Source organism: Pogoniulus pusillus, chromosome 19, assembly GCF_015220805.1.
Source record: "Pogoniulus pusillus isolate bPogPus1 chromosome 19, bPogPus1.pri, whole genome shotgun sequence".
Lineage (NCBI taxonomy): Eukaryota > Metazoa > Chordata > Aves > Piciformes > Lybiidae > Pogoniulus > Pogoniulus pusillus.
The window spans coordinates 6,289,484-6,317,197 of NC_087282.1; the positions used below are offsets into that span (position 1 = coordinate 6,289,484).

The 27,714-nt window shown below is 52.7% G+C and overlaps 1 protein-coding gene across 1 annotated transcript; it reads left to right on the forward strand.

Annotated features, from left to right (window-relative positions):
* Positions 1 to 27,175, forward strand: F8 (coagulation factor VIII). Its single transcript, XM_064159056.1, has 26 exons — positions 1 to 202; positions 4,193 to 4,317; positions 4,812 to 4,934; positions 5,282 to 5,494; positions 6,501 to 6,572; positions 6,997 to 7,104; positions 8,431 to 8,652; positions 8,898 to 9,132; positions 9,972 to 10,146; positions 10,483 to 10,576; positions 12,059 to 12,270; positions 12,561 to 12,711; positions 13,326 to 13,535; positions 15,516 to 18,234; positions 18,523 to 18,688; positions 19,483 to 19,689; positions 20,650 to 20,878; positions 20,977 to 21,159; positions 21,351 to 21,467; positions 22,554 to 22,625; positions 22,933 to 23,018; positions 23,437 to 23,592; positions 25,004 to 25,148; positions 26,025 to 26,173; positions 26,370 to 26,546; positions 26,762 to 27,175. Exons 1-26 carry the CDS (start codon positions 51 to 53, stop codon positions 26,915 to 26,917), a joined length of 6,654 nt encoding a protein of 2,217 aa, XP_064015126.1. The 5' UTR covers positions 1 to 50; the 3' UTR covers positions 26,918 to 27,175.
* Positions 27,176 to 27,714: the final 539 nt, after the last annotated feature.

Consider the following 27,714-nt stretch of genomic DNA (forward strand, 5'->3'; position numbering starts at 1 on the left):
TTCCTTTTCACTTTTCCTTCTGAAGCCAGGGCTGTTCCAAGCCGACAGGCATGATGCTACTGGGAGTTCTGCACAGCCTGCTGCTCTTCTGCCTGGTTGAGGAGAGCATCAGCAAAGTCAGAAGATACTACATCGCCGCAGTGGAAACCACCTGGGACTACATGCACAGCGACCTGCTCTCCGTGCTGCAAGCACCTGCAGGGTAAAGCTCTTTCTATTGTCATTCTAGCATCCTGCTGTGGCTGTCCTCCCAGCCTGGCATCACAGCACCGTGAGCTTGGCTCCAGGCAGGCAGGTACATGGGGACAGCCTGATGGAATGGGTGCACTGAGCTGCTGGGACGGCTGGTAGTGGAAGTTTCTGTGCAGTGAGGAGTCATGAAGTGCAGACCCTGACAAAGCACAGGTGGGATAAATCTGCAGAAAGAGATGCAGACTTCCTCTGCTCTGCTGCTCTGTGCTGCTTTATCTTAATGCTGTTTGCTTGTGATGCTTTAAAGTCTGAGCCCAGCGGCAGGAGCTGGTTCTCCAGCCTCTCTCTGCTCTCTTCTGCCCTGCATCCTGGAAGCTTTGGGGAAAAGCAAGGGGAGTACGGGGTCCTGTGCCTCTCTGCCTGGGGGCTGCAGACCCCCTGATGTAAGTCAGAACAGCAAAGGCTCTCCACTGCGTCTCCCCCTGTTAAAACCCACCTTTAGTTATTGACATCTTTGTGTACATTAGTTTGCTGGGGCTGAAATCTTTCATCTAGGGCATTAAAACAATAGTGTTTGGGCAAGAAAGGTGCTTGTATGCAGTTCAGAAGGGGGGAAGGTGTGGATTTGTCGAAGTACTTGGAAGGGAAAGTGGCAGTTTAATTTCTCAGGTGTGAGGATGGTGTCTGGTCGCACACGGCAGTGGATGGGCTCTGCTGAGCTCAGCGTCGGAGACAGAGCTGGACAGCTACATCCCTTGCCTGGCTTCCCTCTGCCTCGCTTCCCCCTGCCCTTCCCCAGGCTCTGTGAAGGGGCAATGTCAGCCCACATCTCCATCTCGGACCCACGCTGGCTTGAGCAGCAGGGAGCTGTGGTCAGGCACTGGCAGCCAGTCTTCAGTGATGACCAGGTCAGCTCAACTGGTTACTGCATCAGAGCCACTGTCAGGTTTTCCTCCCTTTGGCTACTTCAGTAGGAAAACTGCATCCAGCACCCCCTAATATTACTAATGCCCCCACACACACTCTTACTAATGTTGCACTCTGATCCATTCAGCTGTGGTGAAGGCAGAGTCACTCCTGCTGTTAGTTCAAGTCTGTGGCTTTCCATTTCAGCATTTGCTTTATTGACACACTTGAACAACATTTCTGACCTGGGAGTGACTCAGGGACAGGGCTGTGCCCTGGGGGTGGACATGGCATCAGCAGGCAGTCTGAGGTCGGTCCCCTGTCCTTCTTTAAAATGGGGAAAGAGAACTTTAGCTTTCTCAGAGGAACCTCGTGGCGTGCTCCATCCTAGAAAGGCAGAGCATGTCTGGGCACCCTTGCTCAGCCTGGCTGTTGCCAGCTGGATAATCGTGCCTCTTTCCTGGCCCTGCAGCCTTGGCTTGGTTCCCCTTCTGCAGGGAGGACACAGGAAAGCAGCTGTGCTGGGGACAAGTGGCATGCAGGAGCAAACCAGGAGAGTGTGGCAGGAGCTCAGCTGTTGCCGGAGCTGGGCTGCCTCTGCGCCGTGTGTAGGGTGTCTTCAGCTCCTCCTCTTCCAACCTTGTGGTACCAGCATCTTAGTGGTAGCCCCCAGGGATGCACCTCCAGGCAGGACCTCCAGACCCCCTGTTTGTATCTGGTGGTGTCTCTGGCACATGTGTGGCAAGCTCTGGCAAATCGAGGGGCTATGGCACAGCAGGCAGCGCTGCTTACACCTTCCCCGTGATTTCAGTCTCTCTGCCTCCCAAACCCAGCCCTGCTGACAGCGTGGGAATCGGGACAAGCATGTCCTGCTGTGGCCACAGGGATCTCGGCTCCAGCTCGGAGCCGGTGACCACGTAGCAGCAGGCTGTGTGAGAGCTCCAGCAGCACAGGGTGTTTACCTTGGCTGCCTCCCGGCTTGCAGAGATGAAACGATAGTGCAGCTAACAATGCTGATTGAAGGCGCCAGGATCTTATCTCCCTGCCTCGGCTTCAGCTTGGGGTAGGAAGTTCACGGGGACCCCAAGTGCAAAGGCCAGGAGCACTTGAATGAGATGTGCCTGTGCCAAACTGCCTCCTCATCCCCTGCAAAGGCTGTCAGGCTCTTCCATGCCAGCTGGAAGCAAGCGCTGAGCTCCAGTGTCACCGAGCCTTCTCCCAGCCGTGCCTCTGCTCGCCAGCAAAATCCTTCTGGCTCCAGAGGGGTTCTGCCTTGTTTACTGCAGAACTACCAGGACCAGACCCTCCTGTCCCCGGGATGTTTGTTCGAAGCCGGGGGGGTCGACGACTGGGAATTAAGGTGCAGCTTCCCAACAGCGGGGAGCCCAATGCCATCAACCCTGCAGCAGTGCCACGTCCCAGCATGAAGGTCACCCTCGGGAGCAATACTTGCTCCAGACCTTCTGCCATTTAGCCAGGAATGGTCAAAGTCAGCTGAATGCAGTGGCCCTGCTCACCGGGTCTGTGTCTGCTGGGGCCTTCCTGCTAACCTGAATGTGGGTTAGAGCTGTGAAGGAAAGGCAAGAGCTGGGCACACATGGGGTTTTCGTAGCTGCCTGTCCTGCTCTGCCCCAGAGAGGGTGAACCCCCCTGCTACCCACAGCATAGCCCAGGTGCAGGTGGCTTCCAGCCAGCAGCAGGGGGATGAATGTCCATCACTCTTTCCTAAATTTGAGTCACTCTGTCTCCTTCCTCTTCCTTTTGAGGAAGACTCAAAAGGAACCCTGAATTAAGGCTTAGTCAGAGAGGCAGAGCGATCCTCCCCACTTCTTTAGGGGACAGAGTCTCAAGTTGTGCCAGGGGAGGTCTAGGCTGAATGTTAGGAGGAAGTTCTTGACAGAGAGAGTGATTGGCATTAGAATGGGCTGCCCAGGGAGGTGGTGGAGTCACTGTCCCTGGAGGTGTTCAAGAAAAGCCTGGCTGAGGCACTTAGTGCCATGGTCTGGTTGACTGGCTAGGGCTGGGTGATAGGTTGGACTGGATGACCTTGGAGGTCTCTTCCAACCTGGTTGATTCTATGATTCTATGATTCTTCAGAGGGCAGAAAATTCCACCTGGCTTCTGCTTCAAAACAAGGCTGTAAGCAGCCTGTGTGGTTACTGGGAGTGGTCTCAGTCCTGGTGCTGATAAGGCAGGCTCTGAAACTTTTGGAGAAATTCCTGGTTTTGTTATCCTGATAAACCTGATGGATTCCTTTTGGAAAATGAATTTGTTAAGGCAGTTACAGATAGAGTGGCCAGCAGAGATAAATGAGGTGTGAAATATCTTCAAGGCTCCTTTATGCCCGTGCTGCAAGAAGCAGTTTTTTAGGGGCTGGCTGTGAATCCCAGTTTGGTCAGAAAAGAAATGACTACGGAGCAAGCCACTGTGACCTGCCATGCAGCTCAACAGAGTCCCCCTCTCAGGGGGAGATGGGGAGGGTGCTCAAGGTTATATATGATGTGATGTGTCTGCCACACATGAAAGTGCTGGGGATGGGATGGGGATGTGGGATGTGGCTGCAGGGCAGAGGCCACTGTGATACTGCAGTGCCCCAGGTCTCTGCTGGCAGGGAAGCACGAAGCCAGGCAGGGCAGGAGGCTGACAACGATGCTAGCTGCAGCTGGGTACAGCACTGTGCCTCCTGCTCTTGCATCTTCTTCCATCACTGATCACTGCCACACTGTCATCTGTGAGCTAAGCAAAACAGTCACCTGGGGGTGGTCAGGAAACCCAAAGGACACGACAGGCTGGGTGATCCCCGAGGCTGGCACAGCACTTGCAAGCTGGTGGGGAGGGGATGAGGCTGCACAATCAGCCTTGGCTTTTCACAGAATCATGTTAGGGGTTGGAAGGCGCCTCAGAAGACCATCCAGTCCAACCCCCCCTGCCAGAACAAGATCACCTAGAATAGGTCACATAGGAACACTTACAGTTGGGTTTTGAATGTCCCCAGAGAGGGAGACTCCACAGCCTCTCTGGGCAGCCTACTCCAGGACTGTGTCGCCCTCACAGTGAGAAAGCTTTTCCTTATATTTACATGTCCCTCCTGCAGCACATCGAGGAACCCAGGACCATGGCCCCCTGTGCCTGCTGTGGCTCCCCAGTACAGGAAGGCTGTGTTTGTGGAGTACCCTGATGGCTCATTCACACAGCCCAAGCCCAAGCCAGCGTGGATGGGTAAGAACCCTCAGAATGGCAAGCCCTAGCTCTCCTAGTCAGAGGACAAATTCTTTCTGGGTTGGGTGCTGGCAGCTCCTCGGTCAGGAAAGGTGAAGCACCTGGGTAGGGTCTCAGTATGGCAGAGCTGCTGGGCATGCAGGGAGCCTTGCTGGTGCTGAAACAGCTGTGGCATTGTCCGTGGGAGAAGTGTCTGCAGACTTCACAGACCCTTTTTTGATGCTGGATGGAACCACACTGGCAGGGAGGTAGTGATGGTTCCAACCCCAAGAACTGTCAGTCTGAGCTACTCACAGGGAGGCTGAACTGGCATGGAAAGGGAGGCACTGAAGCACCTTCCAGCTCAGGTCTCTACGGGAGGGCAGAAACCATATCCCATCTCCCCCAACAAAACACAGAGCTGGAAATTCAGATGGAGGAACAGCAGCTCTCATCCAGCTGTGATGAGCCAGCTGAGCTGTGAGATGCCTCTCTCTGTTTCTTTCCCCCCTCAGGTCTCCTGGGCCCCACCATCCGAGCAGAAGTCTATGACAAGGTGGTGATCACGTTTAAAAACCTGGCCTCTCGCCCATACAACCTCCATGCTGTTGGGGTATCCTACTGGAAGGCATCAGAAGGTGAGTCAGATGTTGTAGACCCCTGTGCAGCACCTTCTGTTCTGCTGCCTGCCTGCCTGGATGGAGCATGTCCTTCCCTGAGCTTGCTATTCACATCCCTCTATGAGGATAGATGACCACAGAGATGGCTTGGCCTGAGGGAGTAACCAAAGCCATGCCCAACTCAGAAATGACCTGAGCTGAGCCAACAGCCCAGAGCAAACCCATATTAGTTATGGAGGTCACCCATAAGTGTTACAGAGGCTGGGGTGGAGAAAGGCTGTGCTCTGGGTTGGGGGAAGAGGCATCCCTGTAGCTGTGGTGTCTTGGGGATGAACTTGCAGTGACCTCTCTTTCTTTGCCTTTAGGTGCAGGTTATGAGGATGAGACCAGCCAGCCAGAGAAGGAGGGTGACAGGGTAGATCCAGGGAAGACACACACATATATCTGGGAAATCCAGCAAAACCAGGGCCCAACAGATGGTGACTCACCATGCCTGACCCACTCCTACTCCTCCAACACAGACAGCGTGAAGGACATCAACTCTGGTTTGATTGGAGCCCTGCTTGTGTGCAGACCTGGTAAGGAGAGCACAGGATGGGGACAGGTCACATACCACTGTGAACTGCAAAGCAGAAACATCAAAGACACCTTACAGAGGCTGACCATGGCAGTGGGCAGCAGTAAGCTGTGGTCACCAACAGCACTTTGGTGGTTTGACACCTTCCTTGAAGAGCCCTTTCCCAGTGAAGGAGCCAAGTGCACTCTGGATTCCCCTGTGGGAGGGGAATGGCTGCTTCCTTCCTTTGCAAGGTTTCAGCCCACAGATGAAATCCCTCTTGTGTCTGAACCTTATCTATCCATAAGTGAATTGGTATGGAGGCATAAATCATGCTTGGCTTTCCTTCAGAGCTTCACCAAGCTGTGATGGCTCAGTACCAGCCAGGGTAGCTGCCAAACAGGGTTTTGCCAGAAGAACTAGAGGGAGGTTTGTATCCAAAAGGGAGAGGGGCAGGACACCTGAACACTCCCTGCTCTACAGTACCTGGGTTTGCTCTCCTTCCTTCAGTAAACATGGAGGTGATGAAATCCTGACTTAAGAGTCACTAAGGAATGTACCTTGGATGAGATTGGTCACCCCTGGCTCACCCATCTCCTGGATAGAGATGTCCTTCTGTAGTCACTGGAGAGGAATGGATAGGAGTCACCTCCTCTTAGGCCACTGTCTGCAGGCTCCAGTGATTCACCACGAGCAGTTTCTCCACTGAGTGTGTCTAGACATGGTGTTGATGAGGGAGCTAAATAAAATGGGCTCATCCAGGTGACTAAATGGGTCCTGAAAGCCTGCAGGGGGAAGGCAGCATAAACTGACCTTGTGGTGAATTCTAGAGGCAACTGCCTCTCAGCCATGGGTTTTGGGGGATGGCAGTGCTGGAAATGAGGCTGTGACAATAGTGAGTTGTCACAAAAGCAATCCACAGCCTGGCCCTGGTTTAACAACTCTTGCTGGGCATGCAGGAATTTGCTGGGGAGATGGGCATGGTGCTTGCTACCCTTTAAAGAGATCCATCCCATGGCATCTTGCAGGGACTCTGGAGAGCGATGGGAACGGGAACAGGCAGCAAGAGTTTGTGATGCTCTTCGCAGTGTTTGATGAAGGTAACTACCCTGCTGACTGGTGTCGGACCCTGAATCCAGCCTGGGCCAGGATGCCTGTTTTGGCCATGGTGTGAGCGCAGCTGCTCAGCTCCCACGCTGCCTCCCAGCAGTCTGAGCCTTGTACAGCTCCCCCAGCCACTGTGCTCCTGGTGCAGCACTGTCAGTCCTTCTGCTTCCCAGGTGCAGGGAGCTGTCAGCTCCCTCCAATTCTCCCATCCCATGCCCAGGCCTTGCTCCCACCACACAGTACATGCAATGTTCACCCCCACATTCATGCAAAGCTGTGGCTGTGGATTTCCAACAGCCACCACACATCTGAGCTCCCTGTGTTTTGCTTCCATACTAGTTCCCCTCGGTGGGAACATTTCCTTTTGCTTGGAAATGCTCTCAAGTGAAAGCTGACTGCATCCTCCTTTCCCCACAGGGAAAAGCTGGTACTCTGAGCCTGGCTCCTTGGCAGCTCCTCAGCCTCTACCTCACAACAGGACAGAGCTGCACACCATCAATGGCTACATCAATGGCTCACTGCCTGGTGAGTGCTGGTGTGCTGGGAACATATATGGAGGTCAGGGGAGGTGCTAGGAACAGTGGTGTAGCCAAGTCTGTAAACTCAAGGTAGGTTGTGAAAGGATGTGGGAAGAAACATCAAGAGAAGTTTCTAGGTGATGGATCTGTTAAGCTGTGTTCACCTCAGAGGAACTACCACACACCAACTCCTTGATCTGCCTTGCCCATTTACAGTGGGGCAGGACCTGTTTCTGGCTGGCTGTGTTACCAAGTGCAGTGACCTCCTCCTTGGACTCCAGGGACATTGCCAGAAGCAAAAAGTTCCATCTCTTGTAGCCTGTGAAGGAGGCTGGAGGGAGTGTTGTGGGGGAAATTCAGCTCTCACTAGCCTGGCTCTGCCCACACACCTCCATACAATTTGGGGACTAGAATGATGAGATAGTTTAGGTTAGAAAAGACTTTTAAGACCATCAAGTCCAATTGCAAACCTAACACAGAGTAGGTTTCTGCTTGAAAAGGTATTCACCTTCATCCAGCACTCCCCTGCCTGGCTGTGGGATCTGGCCTGAGAGGAATCTGATGGAGAGAAGTGGCAATGGAAAGCTGAGAGCCGCAGGAGAAAGCCTCCATCCTGTCTCCTGCTGGGCTCTTGGGAGCTGTTCCATCACCACCTATCGCACACAGTGCCAAAACCAAGTGCTTGACATTGTTTGCCTTCAGCTTCCAGGAACTTGCCCTTGTAATTCACTTCTCTGCTAGATGAGAGCCCTTTGGTGCCTGTGCATTTCTCTGCAGGAGAAATACTTTGACAGTGCAGTCAAATCCTCTCCCATTTCCTATGCACATTTGAGTCTCTCCAAGGAAGGAATTTTCTCCAGCCTCCAAATAAACCTGGTCACCTCTCTCTGCCCTTTTTAGGGTATTTCAACTACTGTTGAGGACTTCAGAATCATAGAATGGTTTAGGTTGGAAGGGACCTCAAAGCTCATCCAGTTCCAACCCCCTGCTTCTGGCAGGGACACCTCCCACTAGAACAGGTCTCATCCAACCTGGCCTGCAACACCTCCAGGAAGGTTGTGGATCACAGAAGCACAGAATGTGACCTTTGATTGAAACTAGATGTTAGGAAGAAGTTCTTGACAGTGAGGGTGGTGAGACACTGGAACAGGTTGCCCAGGGAGGTGGTGGAAGCCTCATCCCTGGAGGTCTTTAAGGCCAGGATGGATGTGGCTCTGAGCAACCCGATCTAGCGTGAGGTGTCCTTGCCCATGGGGTGGGGGTTGTAACTAGATGATCCTTGAGGTCCCTTCCAGCTCTGACAATTCTAAGTGCCTTCCTTCCCTCCTGCCAGGTCTCATACTGTGCCTCAAGAAGCAGGTCCACTGGCACGTGATTGGGTTGGGCACTGGGCCAGAAGTGCACTCCATCTTCTTCGAAGGTCACACATTCCTGGTGAGAGGCCACCGCCTCAGCAGCCTAGAAATTTCCCCTGCCACGTATCTCACAGCCCAGACCATGCCAGGAACAGCTGGCTGGTTTCGGATCTTCTGCCAGTTACTGTCTCACCAGCAAGGTAACCTTATTCTGCAAGAGCTTTGGGGAGAAGCAGGCCAAGGGGTAGCCTGGGCTCAGAATTCTATGTAGTGCTGCAGCTCCAAGGCCCCTCCTGCTCCATAGTGTTCTATCCATGTGTAACCAGGATGGTCCATTTGATGGGGACAGTAGTGCAGAGGGCATCTCCCAGGCAGAGCCTGGGAGAGTGTGTTCCTGTGTTGGGATATCGATGTAATCCTTTCTGCCTGGCTTGTCCAAACCCAGCTGGCATGGAGGCCATGGTGAAGGTGGAGGAGTGTATGGAGGAGCGCCTGGTGAAGATGGGGATGCTGTCAGATGAGCCAGAGGACATGGATTACCCTGAAGAGGGTGAGGAAGGTTTTCATGTGATCCAAGTGCGCTCTTACGCCAAGGAGAAGCCTGCGACCTGGACGCATTACATCGCAGCTGAGGAGATGGACTGGGACTATGCCCCAGTGAAGCCACAGTCTCTGGACAGGTGAGAGTGGGCATGTGTGCCCATGAGGCTGCTTCTTGAGGCAGACCTGCCAGCTTTCCCCCTTTTCCCTAGCAATTTATCTCCCTTCTGCCCAACCTGGACAGTTTTGCTTTCCTTCGTTAGCAGTAGCAGTATGGATGCAGGACAGGAGCGGTGCTGGGGAGGACATGGGAAGGCAGGAGCTGCCTTTGTTCCATTTTACCAAATGCTCTGCAGAGTATTTGTCTTTTGGCCCCTGTTCACCAGGTCTCTGGGGTCAGCTCCTTCTGAGCAGGTAGCAAAGCTTGCTGAACCTTCTCACCCTTCTACCAGGAGTACTTACACAGTAAGGGCATGTGGCCACAGCCCCAGGATGTGGTGTTCTTGCCCTGTCTGGAAGGACCTAGGTGTCAGAGGTGATTAAATCCCCTCTCAGTCTTCTCTTCTCCAGACTAAACAGCCCCAAGTCCCTCAGCCTCTCCTCATCAGGCAGTGCTCCAGTCCCCTCATCATCCTCATAGCCCTCCACTGAGACCCTCTCCAGCAGATCCCTGTCCCTCTTAAACTGGGGAGCCCAAACCTGATCGCAGCTATCATTGAACATCAGTGAGCAGAGCCTGGCTCTGTCCTCCTGACACTGCCCTTCACATCTTGATAAACATGAATGAAGTCACCTCTCAGTCTCCTTCCTCCAAGCTCAAGAGCCCCAGCTCCCTCAACCTTTCCTCATCAGGGAGGTGTTCCACTTCCTTCAGCATCTCTGTGGCTCTGTGCTGGAATCCTTCAAGCCATTGCTTGTCTGCCTAGCTCTTGCTGTGCTTCTGGCAGAATCATTCTCTCTTTCTCTGCCTTGCCTGCAGGAACATGACGAGCCTGTTGCTGGAAGCTGGCCCTCAGAGGGTCGGTTCAAAGTATAAGAAAGTGATGTTTGTGGAGTATGAGGATGCAACCTTCAAGAAGCGCAAGACGTCAGATCAGCCAGACAAGGGGATTCTGGGACCTGTCATTAAGGGGGAGGTTGGAGATCAGTTTAAGGTAAGAGAGAGAGAGGTTGCTTTCCACAAAATGGGACTGGGAAGGGGAATCTCAGAGGCTGATGCTCTGCCTCCTAATAGGTCTTGTCTTGTGGTTAAGACCTGACATAAGTTCTTGAGGTGCTCTGTCGTGTTTGGTAATGTCCAAAGGTCACTAGAGAGGCAGATGTTGCTGCAAGCCAAAGCTAAAACAGTCTTGGTGAGAGATGTGCAGCACATGGCCCTGTCCCCTTGATATGGCTTGATTGCAGACACCCTAGGAATCAAGGAATCAAGCCTCAAGGGCTCACAATATTCAGAAAGCATCAAACATTGCTGTTGGATGTCCTCCTTTCAGATCGTGTTCAAGAACCTGGCAAGCCGACCATACAACATCTACCCTCATGGCCTCACCAGCATTGGTCCATACCATGCCATGAAGGCCTCTCAAGGTAAGACAGATCATGATCACTTGGGACAACACTGTTTTTTGGCCACTGCCTTGCTTCTGGGCCAGGAGAGATTCCTGCAGCCTATGGTAAGATTGGTTGTCTGACCCACCCATCCAAGTGCCTTTTAGCCCTGCAGTCCCAGAAGTTATGATGACTGTTGGCTCATATCCCCACGGGTGCTATGCAATCCTGTCTTTAAAGATGTCTGGGATGATGGCTGGGAGACAGGGAATTGCCAGCCAGGGAGCTGGAGATGTGTTTGGCCCATCCTGGAGGCCTTCACTTTCTGATGAGGAAGGAACCACTCTGGTGATTGTGCCTGTGTTTGCCATTTTGCTTACAGTGCTCGTTCCTTGGGGTGTCCCCTGCCCTGCTTTAAAGTAGGGGGTTCATTTCAGACAAATCCTCCTTTCACAGCTTCATGGTTTTAGCTCTGGGGTTGTTGAGTTAGCAGGTTCCTTTCCCAGAACTGCTTTCATGTTCCCTGGATCATGACTTGTACAAAGCCATCTCACATTCCACCAGGGCAAAATTGTGCCCCAAGTCTCCTCCCCTCTGCCCTTCTAGGTGCATCACAATGACAGCAGCAATTGCAGAGGTTAGAAAAAAACCTCAAGCTGCTGCAGCAGAGGTTGGCAAAATCAGAATGACAGCTGCCAAGGAGTTCAGTGGACCAGGTCAGCTTTGTGACCTGTTAACCATCTAAACTGAGGTTTTCCTTCTGCACAGTCAGGCCAAAGAGAGGAGCAGGGAGCCCTGTCCCTGCCCCTCTGTCAACAGCCCCCGGGCAGATGTGGCTCACCAGCTTTGCTAACAATTCAAGCCTGTGGAAAGCAGGCAAGTTGTGGTCTTGGAGCCACAGGGATAATGCTCTTTAGGGGAGTATAAATAGAAAGAGCTGTTCCTGCCCTGCCTGACACATGAGCTTTGCACAGAAGCTCAGTTGGGCACTAGGAGCAGAGAAATCTTTTTCTAAGGCTCTGTCAGTGCAAGATCCTGCTAAATGCTCAGAGGATTTATTAGCATTTGAGTTCCTTCTGGATCTCCTCCTTGCTTTTCTCATGGTCTAGCTGCATTTTCTTTAAAATTATCTTCCCTTGCTTTGTTTTTCACCCACTTGAGCCCTATCCAGCTCTCTACCTGCATCTGCAAACTCCTAGACTGCCCAGACCCAGCTGAGATGGGGCAAATTTTCCAGTTTGCAGGAGTTTCAAGGGCTGTCAGAATGAAGCATATGCCTCTCCATCCTCCTCTGCTCCCGGGGGCTCCTTTTGTCCCGACCAACTCTGCACAGGCTAGCACAGGCCAACAGTGCAGGCTAGCAGCCAGTGTGCCAGCCTGGGGTGGGCATGGGTTTGGATGGTTTTCTGTGCAACTTGTGTGGGCAGGAAACCTCCTTCCCGAGGTTTTTAAAAGTGGGATCCAGCCCTTGCAGGAGCAGCCCCAACCTAACTGATCTGCCCTTGGGCTGTGTGTTGCCAGATAAGAATGTGAAGGACATTCCTATCCCCCCTGGCCAGTCATTCACCTACAGCTGGAAGATCACCCCTGAGGATGGCCCCACGCAGGCAGATCCTCACTGCCTCACCCGGTTCTACTACAGCTCCGTCGACCCAGTCCGAGACACAGCCTCAGGCTTGATTGGGCCTCTCCTGATCTGCTGTAGGAAGTCCATGGATCAAAGGGGAAATCAGGTGAGTGCTCCCTTTGTTGCCTCAACTGTCAGGCTGAAAGGCTGGAATAAGTGTGGTGGGTGAAATATTTCGGTCAAGCCAGATCTGTCTGTTCTTTTCAACCCTGCCATCTGTGCCCACATCCCTGCGTTCCCATCCTGCTTTCTCTCCAAACCCGGACCCTAACTCCTGTGAATTGGCACCGAGCTCTTCTCCATGCACCCAGGCTAGGACGTGGCAGCTACACTGGGTGTGGAGGGCACTCTGATCAGGCCAGGAATAACTGCATCTCTCTCCACCATCATCTCCAGATGATGTCAGACAAGACGAGGTTGCTGCTGTTTGCAGTCTTTGATGAGAACCGCAGCTGGTACCTGGAGGAGAACATCAGGAGGTTCTGCACTGATGCAGCCCATGTGAATCCTCAGGACCCCCAGTTTTATGCCTCCAACATGATGCACAGTGAGTGCTTGTGCTAGTTTGAGCCTAGCTGGGATATTGTGGTGAGAAGAATTAGATGATAGGCTGTGAAAAGGAAACAATGGAGATGTCTGCTGCACTCATAGGCTTGCTGAGATATATAAGAACAAGAACACAAACATAAATAACAGAGTCTAACTTGCTGCCTGAGTAATCCTTCTGCTTCCTAACCCCCCTGTCCAACCCTCCAAACTCACCTTGAGTGTAAGACAAAGTCTGAGGTAAGGTAGAGGGGTGGGGAGAAGGTGGAAGGGCGGTTGGGAGCCCCTCCTGGGGACTCTGGTTTCTGGGAGGGCTGCTGTGTTTCTGTGTTACCTTTTAACTTGTATCTACTGTGAATATCTGCTCATATATTGTGCTAAGCTGTAAATATAAAGCCTCATTCTCCAATTTCCAGAGCGGCTGAGTCTAGTCTGGATGATTTTCTTAAGTGTGGGGGGGCAGCGAACACCCAAACCATCACAGTGGGGCTCGCTGCAAAGTCCCAGCAGACACAGGCTAATCCCTGCCCCAGGCAACAAGCAGGGGACAGCAGCGACTGCACTGCTTGGCAGAATCAGATGCTAACGAAATGTTTCACCCCTGCTCTCTTCCAGCTATTAACGGCTTTGTGTTCGACAACCTCCAATCAAAACTCTGCCTGCAAGACGTTGTGTACTGGTATGTCCTGAGCGTTGGGGCCCAAACGGATTTCCTCTCCATCTTCTTCTCTGGAAACACGTTCAAGCACAACATGGTCTTTGAGGACGTGCTCACCCTTTTCCCCTTTTCTGGAGAAACAGTCTTCATGAGTTTGGAGAAGCCAGGTTTGTTGCACAGCTATTCTATAAACCATGGGCAAAGAGCAGCCAGGGCACTTCCAGCCAGGTCTCTGCTACCTGATCACATTTTGGCACCCTCTGAGAGCAAAGGGATGCACAACCTGCTGGAAACGCAAAGAGAGAGGCAAGGATTAAATCCTTCCAAAGCTTAAATCAAAGAAATGAAACTGCTTCACTAATGGGGTGCCTAAAGGTCACACATGCTGCCAGGTCGGTAAGCTGGCTGCAGGTGGGACATTGCATCCCCACCCTTGGCTCCAAGCTCAGAAGTCAAAGGCAGCATCAGTGCTGCCGCTGCTGCAGGTTCAGGCACCGATGTCAGCTCGTTTATCTCAGGCTCACAGGATGTCAGGGGGTGGAAGGGACCCAAAGAGATCATCGAGTCCAACCCCCCTGCCAAAGCAGGACCACACAATCTAGCTCAGGTCACACAGGAACACATCGAGACAGGCCTGGAAAGGCTCCAGAGAAGGAGACTCCACAACTTCTCTGGGGAGCCTGTGCCAGTGCTCTGGGACCCTTACAGTAAAGAAGTTCCCCTTTGTGCTGAGGTGGAACTTCCTGTGCTGCAGCTTACATCCATTCTTCCTTGTCCTATCCCAGGGAGCAAGTGAGAAAAATTGGAGGCCTGGGGAAGTTCTGTAGGGAGGATTTTCTTCAGAGTTCAGTTTTGTTTCCCCCTGCTCAGCATTTTGCCTGTGGCATTTGTGAAAGTTATGCTGTTAACCATTCCTCACCCAGAGGAAACAGAATTTCCCACACCACTGCAAACGTGCTGCCTCCTGAGCAAAGCTGACAGGGTTTCTAGATGCCCCAGGAAGCTTCCTAAAACCCAGCCAAATATTGCATCTATTCACAGAATCACAGAGTGTCAGGAGCTGGAAGGGACCTCAAAATCTTATCCAGTCCAACCCCCCTGCCAGAGCAGGATCACCTAGATCAGATCACACAGGAACACATCCAGGCAGGTTTTGAACATCTCCAGAGAGGGAGACTCCAAAACCCCCCTGGGTAGCCTGTGCCAGAGTTCTGCCACCTTCACAGTGAAAAAGTTCCCCCTCATGTTTACATGACAGTTCCTCTGCCTCAGCTTCCACCACTGCCCCTTGGCCTGCCATCAGGCATCACCCAGCAGAGCCTGGCTCCAGCCTCCTGGCACTCACCCTGCACATATTGATAACCATTGCTGAAGTCACCTCTCAGGCTCCTCTTCTCCCAGCAGCACAGCCCCACCTCCCCCAGGCTCTCCTCATAACAGAGATGTTCCACTCCATTCATCATTTTTGTGGCTCTGTGCTGGACTCTCTCAAGCAGTTCTATGTCCCTCTTGAACTGAGGTGCCCCGAGTTTGACACAGTACTGCCGATGTGGCCTCAGCAGGGCAGTAGAGTGGCCTCGAGCTGTGATTTTTGCCTGCTTATCTGAAGCAACTCGGCCAGCAGCAGAGAGCAGAGTCAGAGCCTGGTCAAACACCTCTCCACCCACTCTTTGGTGCTAAAGAGGCAGTCCCTGCAGAGAGCAAACACACTGGCCAGGGATATGAGCAAGAGGCAGCCTTTTCATTCCTTTCTCCTTGAGTGGGAGAGATGTGACAACTGTGGGAGAGAGGTGTGCTTGACAGCACCTCACATCTTTGGGAGTGGGTACTGGTGATTACTGCTGGCAGTGCTCCTGGTGGCTTCCAGTGTGTTAAACGCTCTCACCAAGCTATCACTGGGGCCTCACAGGAGCGTGTAGCTATTTAAGTTCTGGCTCTGCTGATGGTGCTTGTCAAGGCTGGGCCTGATGACGTGAGTGCAGCTGTAAAGTATTCCAGGGGTTGGGAAAACAAGAAAACACTACAATGAACCAGAGGCTGGCAGAAAATGTGGAGTGCACTAGCAAGAGGGCAGCATAGGGATGGCAGCACTTCTGACTTCCCACTGTGATGGGCTGATGGTGTCCTCTTGTCCTCCCTTGAAATAGGCAACTGGACACTGGGATGCTTGAATCCTGATTTTAGAGACAGAGGGATGCAAGCCAAGTTCATAGTCTTGCAGTGCCAGCAGGAGCAATACTCTGATGATGAAGATTATTTGGAGTACGAGGACACCTTCAACTTAGAGCCGAGGAGCTTCTCTAAAAGGAAGAGATGGCAAAGGCCATGTGTGAATGAGCAGCTGAGCAATGTCACCACTTCCAGAAGTGAGACACAGAGCTCAAAACTGTGCTCGACAGAACTCAGCCATGGAGCCCTCCTGAGCAATGACAGGAGTTATGATCTCCCTCCCAATGGCACATCAACACTTCAAGGAACAATGCCACATCCGTCTGGTACTTCCATGTCTTCTCTGCCAGAGACAAACTATGAGCCAGTGTCCTATGAATCCTTCCTGGAAGATGAAGAATTGTCAAAAGTCATTACCCAGGATGAAGGGTTTGGTACTCTCCCACCTGGAGGAGACTTGGAGAGTGTCAGAAGGGTCCATCCTACTCTAAGCTCAGAAGCAGGTCAGCAGTGGTTGCATCAAGCCACACCAGTTCCAGAAGGTGTTTTGGCAGGAAAGAAGGTATCAAATATCTCAGAGGTGCAGGAGCCAGTAAATAGGACTATGGTCCAACATAGTGGCACATTAGAGAACCTGGAAACAGAGCCTCAAAAGAGGACTGCTCATACAGCAGACTTGTGGGACTCAATCGCTTCTGCTGCTAGCAAAGCTCCTCTTCAAGAGAACAGGAGCTCATTTCAACAGGATGACCTGCAGCACAATCTGGGACTTCAGGAGCTACCTTCTCAGGGTGCTGAGGACAAGTTGCTGAGAGAGACTGATAAAATGTCCTTAAATCTCTATGAGTCAAAGGAGACAACTAATACAGAACCAGCTTTAAGTGCTGACCTTAACTCTTCCTCTGCACTGGACAATCCTACATCTTCAGGTGAGAAAGCAGACAACAGGACTGCTCACAGTCACACCAGAGGAAGCAGTTATTCACCACACGAGCTAGATGCCACACTGAGGGAAAGGCCTCACAAAGTGGCTTCACCAGGGTTTTATGAATCTTTGGGAGGGAGAAATGCTTCTCTCTCAGATGTGGGACCCAGCAAACCTGTACAAGAACAAATCCCCTCAGATGTGAGTAACTCCTTGCCTGAAAAACTTGGCAGAGAACAAGAAGACAGTGAACTTGCCAAAGGCACAAGCCTTCTAGAAACCACCTTTGCACACACCAATGAGCTTGAGCCTTCCAACTATGTATTGACAGAAGAGAGGGATGAATTAGTCTTGGAGGCAGTGCTTCAGGAGGCTACAGCTCCTGAGGGATTGCCAGAAATGGACAGTGTTGCCCTTCCTGAATCCAACGTTGTGGCCCATGATGAAAAGCAGTTGCCAAATGCTTTCTTAAACAGTCCTGAACAGCTTTTGAGACACGAAGGTACAGCCCCAAACATGAGAAGCTCCAACTGGAGGCCTCACCAAGCCAGGTCACTGCAGAGCACAGGCTTGAGGCACGGTTTGGGGCTTCCCAGCACCAGACAGCCTGGCAGCAGAGAGCCCCTTTCTGAGGGTAACAGAGCAGAGCAGGGTCTGCCCACTCAGACCCCTGATATAGCAGAGAATGAGAAAGTCCCAAAGACATGTGGACCTCATTCCCCTTTTTGCAGCACTCTCCTCAAAAAGAGGTCCCTAGTGTCAAAGGACACTTTGCCTGAGGTGATGGTGGCCCAGCAAAGCCTGGAAGAAAAATCAAACATGGTTGAGGGAAGACTGCACCTGGGTGGGGAGGCTCCACAAGTTCTGTTTGGAGATAGTGCTGATGAGATGCATCTTGCACGGAGGCCAAGCACAGATGGGGGTGTAGGGGGTAGCAGTGAGGGAGCCCCGAAGGGAGCATTAGGGAGCAAGGCAGGGATGGCAACAAGCAGCTCAGAAATGCTGGCTGCTGCTGTGGCTGCTGACCTGGCCTCAAACTGGAACCAAGTCTCCCTGGGGACAGTGAAACACGCTGGGGACTTGCAGAGCCCAACTTTGACTGAGGTGCATGCAGGCAGAGCTGCTGCTGGGGCAGCTCCTGGCAGCAAGAGAGATCAGGGGAGACGACAGATAGAGGAGACAAACTCTGTGGAGCAGCTGGGTCAGTTCAGTCCTCAATCTCAGCAGCTCAAGGTCAGTGCCACAGAGGACCACACACCTGAGAGCATGTCTAGGCAAAGCCTTGAAGAAAGCACTATGAAACCAGCCTCCAAAGAGAATCATTCCCTGGCTCTAAGCAGCCTTGCTCACAACCGTAGCATTCCCAGAAACCCAGACAAATATGTGCAAGCCAGTCCAGATGGACAGCAGATGCTCGGAGAGGGACATGTCCTCAAAGAAACTGGGAAGAGAGAAGGACAGAGTCTAGGAGAGCCCAAAAAGGGTGAGGAAAGCAACAGCACTGTCGTTAAGAGGAACCATGCCCCAGCACCCAGGGAGACACCAGCTCTGACCAACAGGACCCATTCCAGCCCCTCAGGGCTAGAGGCTGCCAAATCAGACTACGATGAGTACGGTGAGCCAGAGCAGACCCTGGAGGACTTTGACATCTACGGAGAAGAGGAACAGGACCCACGCTCCTTCCAGGGGGAGGTGCGGCAATACTTCATCGCAGCGGTGGAGGTGATGTGGGACTACGGCAACCAGAGGCCACGGCACTTCCTAAAAGCCACGTGAGTAGGACTCTTCCTCGTGTGTTCCTCCTGCACTGAGGTGTGCAGCTGGTCTCTGCTGGCAGGCAAGGATCACAGGTCTATGTCTGCATGATCCAGCCAAGCAGCCTAGCATAAGGATGCTCCCAGTGCCCCTCTGCTTCACCTGGGCAGTTTGGTGACTCCAGCAACTCTGAGCTTCCTTGCAAGTGGGCTCTGCATTACCCCTGCCCTGCAGCAGCCCTGCCATAGCTGTCCTCCCTCTGGGACAGTGTCACTTGAGTTGCTGACTGTCCTCCCCCTCAACAGGGACCCCTGGAGAGGCAGGAGGAAGACTTTCCAGCAGTACCGCAAGGTGGTTTTCCGAGAGTACATGGATGACTCCTTCACACAGCCGCTGCTGCGGGGGGAGCTGGACGAGCACTTGGGCATCCTGGGGCCATACATCAGAGCAGAAGTGGAAGATGTCATCATGGTGAATTGAAAGTTCCTGTTCCCTACAAAACCTGAAATCACCTCCCCCCCACCCATTGCTGGCTGTGTTCAGCCAGAGGGAATGCTGAGGTGGGCTCCATGGGTTCACCTTCAGGGCTTAGGGGCAGGAGTTTCCCTGTGGCACTTTGTGTGGATAGCACCAGGAGGCAGAGCCACCATTCAGAGGGCAGGAGGAACCTCAGAATGCTCATATGCAAAGCCCTGTACCCGAGGTAGACCCAAGCCCTTCAACTGCACGACCAAAGCATCTTCTGGGCTCTATGGGGAGCCTTTTCGGGGAAGGGATTATAAAATGAGTGTAAGCTAAACGGGGTTCAGTACATAGTCTCTGAGTCTCTATATGAGAGGAGGCTTGGGCTTCCCTCACCACCAGAGGTCCTTCAGCACTCTTCTAAAAGGAAGAGGTGAAAGGCAGTTCACCAGGCTCAGGGCTTGCATGCCTGGAGAAGTTGCCCAGCTTTCATTGAAATCTCCACAAGGATGGATTCAGCACCTCTGGGCTCCAGAGACAGTAGTGCAGGTGACCTTGCTCCCACTGAGCAGGGAAAGGGCCTCATTCTGCTGACATGACCAGGATGTGCTTTCCACTGGAGATCACACTGCACAGGCACAGTTTGAGGTTTAGCAGGGGTTGCCCACTGCATGGGCTCCAGCTAGAGGTGTGGGCTGCCTCCTTCCCATCAACTGGCTGGATCCAGCCCCAGGGTCCAGGGCTCTCAGCAATGCACCAAGCTTCTCCCACACTGTCTTTGCTTTGCCTTCCTCCTGGTGCAGGTGACATTCAAGAACCTGGCTTCACGTCCCTTCTCCTTCCACTCCACGCTGCAAGCCTATGAGGGGACGCAGGATGCAACACAGGGTGGAGAGGTGGTGTGGCCTGGTAAGCTCCGCAAGTACTCCTGGAAAGTCCTGCCCCAGATGGCACCCACCACACAGGAGTTTGACTGCAAGGCCTGGGCTTACTTCTCCAACGTGGACCTGGTAGGTGGAAGCCTGTCCAAGCTGCATCCCAGGAAGGAAAGAAAAGCAGGTCCTGGCTTTGAGGTCAAGGCTTTTCCTGTGGTGCTGTGCTGAAAGCAGCCTGTGGCTGTGTAGGTTCTCAGGTGATGAATTCATGCTGGAGCTTTCTCGTCCCTTTCCTGAACTGGGTTTTCCCCACCTTTCCTCAGGTGTACCAGCTAATAACACCTGTAAGGCACCAGCATGCTGCAGCTCCCTGCCCCTCTGCCAAATCTGGCTGAATTTGGCCCTTGGGTTCCAGTGCTAGTGGGGCAGGGACTGTTGGACAGTTTGCCAGGCAGGCAGCACTGCTTCTGAAAGCACATAGCAGCACTTGCTGCACAGCCTCGGGGCAGAGTGAGGATCCCCCAGTGAAGTCAGCACATCCTTCCCACTATGCATATGCCATGTGCCCTCCTCTTTTACAAGGAGAGCCTGAGGGAGCTGGGGCTGTGCTGCTTGGAAAAGAGGAGCCTGAGAGGTGACCACATCAGTGGTTATAAATATGTGCAGGGTGAGTGCCAGGAGGCTGGAGCCAGGCTCTGCTGGGTGATGCCCAATGGCAGGACAAGGGGCAGTGGTGGAAGCTGAGGCAGAGGAACTTTCATGTAAACATGAGGGGGACTTTTCTCACTGTGAAGGTGCCAGAACTCTGGCACAGGCTGCCCAGGGGGGTTGTGGAGTCTCCCTCTCTGGAGATATTCAAAACCTGCCTGGATGTGTTCCTGTGTGATCTGATCTAGGTGACCCTGCTCTGGCAGGGGGGTTGGATGGATAAGCTTTGGAGGTCCCTTCCAGCCCCTGGCATTCTGTGGTGCTGTGAGTGGGAGCCTGGCCAGGGATGCAGACAAGGCCACCAGCTTCCTCACTACTGTGCTGCTTATGGGCATCACTGCTGCCTCCTCCTCTGAGGCTAAACCTTCCTCCCTGACTCCCTGGCAGGAAAAGGACCTGCACTCAGGCCTCATTGGGCCGCTGATCATCTGCCGCCGCGGGGTGCTGAGCTTCGTGTTCAGGCGGCAGCTGGCTGTGCAGGAGTTCTCCCTGCTCTTCACCATCTTTGACGAGACCAAGAGCTGGTACTTCCAGGAGAACATGGAGAGGAACTGCCGCCCTCCCTGCCACATCCAGCAGGACAACCCTGACTTTAAGAGAAACCATTCCTTCCATGGTGAGGACCTCTGCCCTTCCCCTTTCCATCCCGCAGTCTGTGTTGGGATGGAAAAGCTCTGGAGCCTTGAGCTGCTCCTGACTGCAGCCTTCCCCCAGCCATCAATGGCTACACGAGTGACACATTGCCCGGGCTGGTGATGGCTGAGCAGCAGCGGGTCAGATGGCACCTCCTGAACATGGGCAGCACCGAGGATATCCACTCCATCCACTTTCATGGGCAGCTGTTCAGCATGAGGACTAGCCAGGAGTACCGCATGGGAGTCTACAACCTTTATCCAGGTGAGATGCAGCACAAGCACTGCTGCTGTGGCCTCAAGTCACGCCCATGAGGAGGTGCCAAGCCTGCAAGGTGATAGCAGAGAGAGGAAATGGATCTGGAAGAGTCTGGCTTTGTTTGCATGGCACTCAGCACTGTGCCATTCCATTACAGCCAGTAACTCCTCTCTGCTCTGCTTCCCATTCTTGGCCAGGTGTCTCTGGGACGGTGGAGATGTGGCCCTCGCATGCTGGGATCTGGCGGGTGGAGTGCAAAGTGGGAGAGCACCAGCAAGCTGGGATGAGTGCTCTCTTCCTCGTGTACGACCTGAGTGAGTGATCCTCCTTGCACCTTGTCCCGCTTGCTGCCGCAGAGCTTCCTCCTCCAGGGATCTCAGTGTTTCCCCTGGGGTGGCCCAAGTGGGGTCTTCCAGGTTTTCATGCTGAAAGAAAGTTATGACTTCAGCCCTTGTCACCCTGCACAGCCCAGCAGAGAGCACAGCCAAGAGACACTGTGGGGTGAAAGTTACTTTCCAGAGCCCTTTCTCCTTGGACCTCCTGTAAACTGCTCCTACTCCAGCACTGCACACACAGGCTACTGCCTGCCTGCACCATCTGGAAGGTGCTGTGCCCAGCTGCCTAAACCACATGTCAAGAGGCAAACTGAGTGATGGCAGGAGGCAGCTAACAACCCTGCCTGACTACATGTTGCTCTGATAGAAACAGCCCTAAGAGCAGCTAAAAAACCCACAGGGAACCTCTGACTCCACCTCAGAGCATCACATTTCTGCCTCACCTTAATTAAGCACCGCGGAAAACAGTTTGTGAGAGTAGTGTTTTATCCGTCAGTGACAATATCTTCCTCTTCATAAATGAGGATTAAATGTCATCCAGAAAATCTTTCCTTAAGTTCAAAATACCAAGATGTGACAAGTCACTAATAATAATGGTTACTTTGAGGGACAAACAGCCCTGTGCTCAGCAGGCCAGGAGAGAGATGCAGAGAGACATGAGTGTCAGGCAGACTTCCCTTTAGCTATGTGCTGCCTAGCAACAAAAAAAGCCCAGGAGTAAGGCATGGGTATAAAAAAGAGGCACTTGTTAACATTGCTGGGAGATCAGGACATGGGAATGAGAGGTCAGGAGCCTGAGTTTGGCAAGAGGCTGATGATGGTTGGTGCTGGGAACTCTGCTGCTGGCAGCTGGGTCAAGGAGCGAGAACTTTCAGCGCCACTACAATTCAGGGATAGATGTGGAAACATCTGATACCCACCACTTTGTGTGAGACAAACAAGCCTGGGAGCTCCTGGAGGCCTGAGACAACCTCCCTGAGCCTGGAGGCTGCTGCTCCTTCAAAAGCCTTGTTATCTAATCAGCTGTCCCTGGGTTTTGTTCTCCTTCTCTTTGTTTGGCTGCAGATTGCCAAAATGCCCTCGGCCTGTCCTCGGGTCACATTGCAGACTCTCAGATCACAGCATCGGGCAAGTATGGTGAGTAGAGGCTGTTGCTGCAAGGAAGGCAGATGAAGTTTGGGGCAGCTTCAGCCAGCACAACCCCCATGCTTGCCTGCCCAAGGCTCTGCTTCACCGTGTCCCTGGCAGAGTCCTTCCTACATCCATGCCCATGTCAGCATCCCACTCATCTATCCCATCGTGTCAGCGCTCTCTCACACTATATTGGCTACTAAACCCTAGGGTGATTCCCCAGGCTCATTCCTGCAGCCAGACTTCTCACCACTGTGGGGAGGGCAGCAGCTGGAGCCAGCAGCACTCTCATCTCTGTGTGCTCTGCTCATAGGGCAATGGGCTCCTTACCTGGCCAGGCTGGATAATGCTGGTTCCATCAATGCTTGGAGCACCGACCAGAGCAACGCCTGGATCCAGGTAAGGAGGGGCCCATGCTAAGGCTGCATGCTCATGGCTGATGCACTGTGCATAAGGACCCACACAGAGGGCCTGCGCCAATGACCAGTGTGTCCCAGCTACATCCTGCTGTTTCCCCTGCTTCCCCTCTGAGAAGGGAGGAAGGGAGCTGTGAGATCCTGTAGCAATTGGTCTGGCCATGGGTGTTGCTGGCCTGACACTGTGCCAAAATCCCTCAAAGACTGAGCCCAGCTCACCTCTCCAAACCTGCCCTCTGCCAGCTGTTGTCTCACTTGCATCCTTATGAAAGACCATTTTAGCTGGTTTCACAACCTGTGCTCAGCTATGTTACAAGGAAGTGGGTTCCACAGGTTTACACTGCACTGCCTGAACGTGGCTTAGGTTTTCATCAAGATGAATCCCTGACTTCTGTTCTCAGGTGGACCTACTGCATGTCATGATTATTCGTGGCATAAAAACCCAAGGGGCACGACAAAAGTTCTCCAGCCTTTACGTCTCCCAGTTTGTTGTCTTCTACAGCCTTGACGGACACAGGTGGAGGAAATACAAGGGGAATGCCACCAGCACCCAGATGGTAAGGTGAAGAGGGTCTTGAGGAAAGTGTCTTCTCTGAATGGGGTCTCTGGGGGTGAGACCTATAGTGATAGGATGAGAGGAAATAGTTTCAAACTACAGAAGAGAAGATTTAAATTGGATGTTAGGAGCAAGTTCTTTAGCGTGAGGGTAGTGGAACCCAGGGAGGTAGTTGAGGCTCCATCCCTGGAGCTATTCAAGGTTAGGCTTGACAGGGCTCTGAGCAGCCTGATCTAGTTGAGGATGCCCCTGCTAACGGCAGAGGAAGTTGGACTGGATGACCTTTGGAGGTCCTTTCCAACCCAGACCAATATGTGATTCTATGATGAGGGCTAGAGAGTGCTGTACAGAAGGCAGAAATCTCAGCTCCTATTTGATTAGGATAGGAACAGTGAGCATTCATTGCCAGGATGACTGAATCACAGATCACAGATCTGCAAGGGACTTGCTCTTTGTGTCCATCTGTTTCATATTAAATTGACTGAGCTATTTCCTTCCACAGTCCCAGGTGGCTGTGACATCCACTGCTCAATGTTATGGTACATGTTACTTAGAGCTAGCTGTAAGATTCTGCCTGCATACCTTTTTTGGCTCCAGAAGCTAATCTGGCTTTCCAAAGACATTGCACAGATGTTGATGATTTGGGAGATCTCTACTCATTACCTGAAGAGAGGTTGTAGCCAGATGGGGGTTTATGTCTTCTCCCAAGCAACCAGCAACAGAACAAGGGGACACAGTCTCAGTTGTGCCAGGGCTGGATGTTAGGAGGAAGTTGTTGGCAGAAGGAGTGATTGGCATTGGAATGGGCTGCCCAGGGAAGTGGTGGAGTTGCCGTCCCTGGAGGTGTTCAAGCAAAGCCTGGATGAGGCACTTAGTGCCATGATCTAGGTGACTGGCTAGGGCTGGGTGCTAGGTTGCACTGGATGATCTCGGAGGTCTCTTCCAGCCTGGTTGCTTCTACGATTGTATGACTCTATGATTAGAAGAATGCACAACCTACATATGCATAAGCTGATCATCCTAGCAAAAGAAAAGTACCCAGAAAAGCCTCCATCAAGTACATGAGTTGTGGCCAAAACTTTTCCTAGGTTCAAAAGTCCCAGGACTGACTTTTCTTTTTCTTTCCTTTATTTGGTGAAAGTAAATATAAAACCCATATTTACTTGTACAGGCCCTAGGTTTCTCCTTCTCCTCCTCCTCTTTCTTAGCGGCTCACCCTGATTTTGCCCCATTCACACTTCCTTTGGTCTGCATTACAGCTCAAATAATCCCCCTGGGCTACTGTTCTCTCTTTGTAAGGACGATGATAAGATACAGAAGTATCAGACAAATTCTCACCCCTACTAATTATCGGCCTCTCTCTCTCTTTTTTTTCCCTGGTACAACCACCCTTTTTCTCCCTTTCCCTGCAGCTATTCTTTGCAAATGTGGATGGAACAGGAGTGAGAGAAAATCGCTTCAACCCCCCGATCATCGCCCGGTACATCCGCATCAACCCCACCCACTACAGCATCCGCACCACGCTGCGCATGGAGCTCCTGGGCTGTGACCTCAACAGTAGGTCTCACCTCTAGATAGCGAGCACCAAAGACGGGGCCTGACCCTGTGGGGTGCTGAGCAACAGCTCCACGAGTTTCAGGACTCCCCAGGCAATTGCATAGCGGGGAAGGAGGCTGGAGATAGCAGTGAGGTGTTGAAGGGACAAGCCTGGAAAATCTCGTTATGGTTTTAGAGACAGCACTAGCAGAAGGAGTCCGTGGGACCAGCTCTCACCAGCACTTTTTCCTGGACCATCGGGAAGCTCCAGCAGTAGCTAAGCTGATAGCTGGGGAGCTACTGCCTCAGCCTGGGGGTACAGGGAACAAGCAGAGACAGATGCTATTGGCTTTTGCTCTGGCTTTTGCTGCTCCAAGGTGAGATTGCTTTGGCCCAATGCGACCTGGGGCAGTGGTGCTTTGGGATCCTTTCTTTAGTTTTGCACACCAGCAGAGTGGACTCTCCAGCAGCTACAAGCAGCAGAGACTATGCTAGCAGAGACTATGCTATCACCATATGCCACAAGCCTGAAAGCCAGCTCTGAGGCAGCTGTGCACATGATCACACCATGTATAGGGTGTCTCCCTGAAAGTAATCTTGTCCTTCCCATGGAGACAGGTTCTCTTTATGTCCTGGTAGATGCATGAATTCTTCACATTCTTCCTAGATAAAACCCACAGGGAGACAAGAAGGTGGGCAGGTGGCAGGCGGTAGGTGCAGTTTGGCACTCCCCTATGCTGCAGGCAGGGGCCCTGAGCAGTGTAAGGACAAAGATGTTGTGGCAAAGCACAGGAGAAGTTATAACCAAGGCAAGTGCACAGGAGGTGGCTGGAGCAGTGAGAAACCAGAAAGCATCTCCATGGTGGGTATTTCCCCTATCTGTCTCCTCTCTTCCAGGCTGCTCCATGCCTTTAGGAATGGAAAATAGAGGGATCCCTGATGAGCGGATCTCCGCATCCTCCTACAGCTCCAATGTGTTCTCCAGCTGGTCACCCTCCCACGGCCGCCTGCATCTGCAGGGGAGGACCAATGCATGGAGGCCAAAGGTAGCCCATGCGAGGACATCCTCATGCAGGCAGTAGGGCATGGGGGGGAATCCCAGCAGGCAAGCTGGGTGATTGCAATCTCTTCTAGTCAGGGCTGTATGGGGAGTTTGTGCAGCCAAGTGCACTAGCTTCAGCTGCAATGAATGTGCCTCTCTCATTGCTGCTGAAGGGTTGAAGGCAGTCTGTCCTTCCCCAGAGCAACAGCCTCCACGAGTGGTTGCAAGTGGACTTTGAAGTAACCAAGAAAGTGACTGCAATCATTACCCAGGGAGCAAAAGCTGTCTTTACCCACATGTTTGTGAAGCAGTTTGCGGTTTCCAGCAGCCAGGATGGTGTGCACTGGAACATGGTCCTGCAGGATGGCAAGGAGAAGGTAGGCAGAGGCCACCCCACAGCCAGCAAGCACAGCCCTTGGCAGCAAACCTGCTCACAGGGCTGTTTAACGGGCAGTGAGCTGGCCAAGCTGTGCCTTTTCCTCCTTAAAGTGTTCCCAAGTGGTGCTTGTCTGGGCCGATCGTGTCCTCAAGTCTACAGGCTCTCTGTACCAGCAGAGGAGAGCACCCCCATGATTTTTTCTCACCTCTTCAGATTTTCAAGGCAAACCAAGACCACACTGGCACAGTGATGAATACCCTGGAGCCTCCCCTCTTTGCCCGCTACGTGAGGATACATCCCCGGCAGTGGCACAACCACATCGCCCTGCGGATGGAGCTGCTCGGCTGCGACACTCAGCAGGAGTACTGATGGCTGTGGGGCCAGCTGTGGGCAGAGCCCTCCCGAGGACCCAGACACTGAACTCTCACCGAGGATGGAGCCAGTCCTCCACGGCCCTGGCTGCTCCTGCTGCTAGGGAGGGGAAGGGAGAGCTGTCTCAGTGGCTCACTCGTTATCAGCCTCTTCCTGCCCCTCATCCACCAGATGCCATAGTCAGACGTAATGCTGAAGCATTAAACAGTAATTTTCCAGTGTAATGCTGAAGAATTAAACAGTAATTTTCCAGTATCTCCCTGCACTTTCTCCTCTGCCACAGCCTTGGAGGCCCCAAGGGCTCAGTCAGCATTACCAGCAGCTAGTAATTAATTAGCCCTAGAGCCTCTCAGTTTTATTTTGCACAAGCTTCCATGGCCCGGGCACAGTCCTCAAGTTGAAGGAAGCAGCAAAGATAAGGACTAGAGGGGAACCCCTGCTCCAGGCTCCAGCATCGATTTCACAATCAGTGGTGAACTGTGGCTTGAGGGAGGCAGCACTTGCTCAGCCTGAACCAGCTCTGATCTTTGGCCCTCTACTTACCTCCACCTCATTCCCATAATATTCCTGCTGCCATGGCTGGAATGGGCACCATCATCCTGCTTTCTGTGGCTGCCCTCCTTCCTTACTCACAGGAGGAGTTACCTTTAGCTCCCAGAGGCCCTGGTGGGCCACTGGCCACTGGATGAGCTGATGCCTTGCTATAACCCCAGCAAGATGTGTCATGGGCTGGAGCTGTCCTTCTGCCACACGTGGCTCTTCCTGTCCCTGACACCTGTCCCACTCAGTGGCAG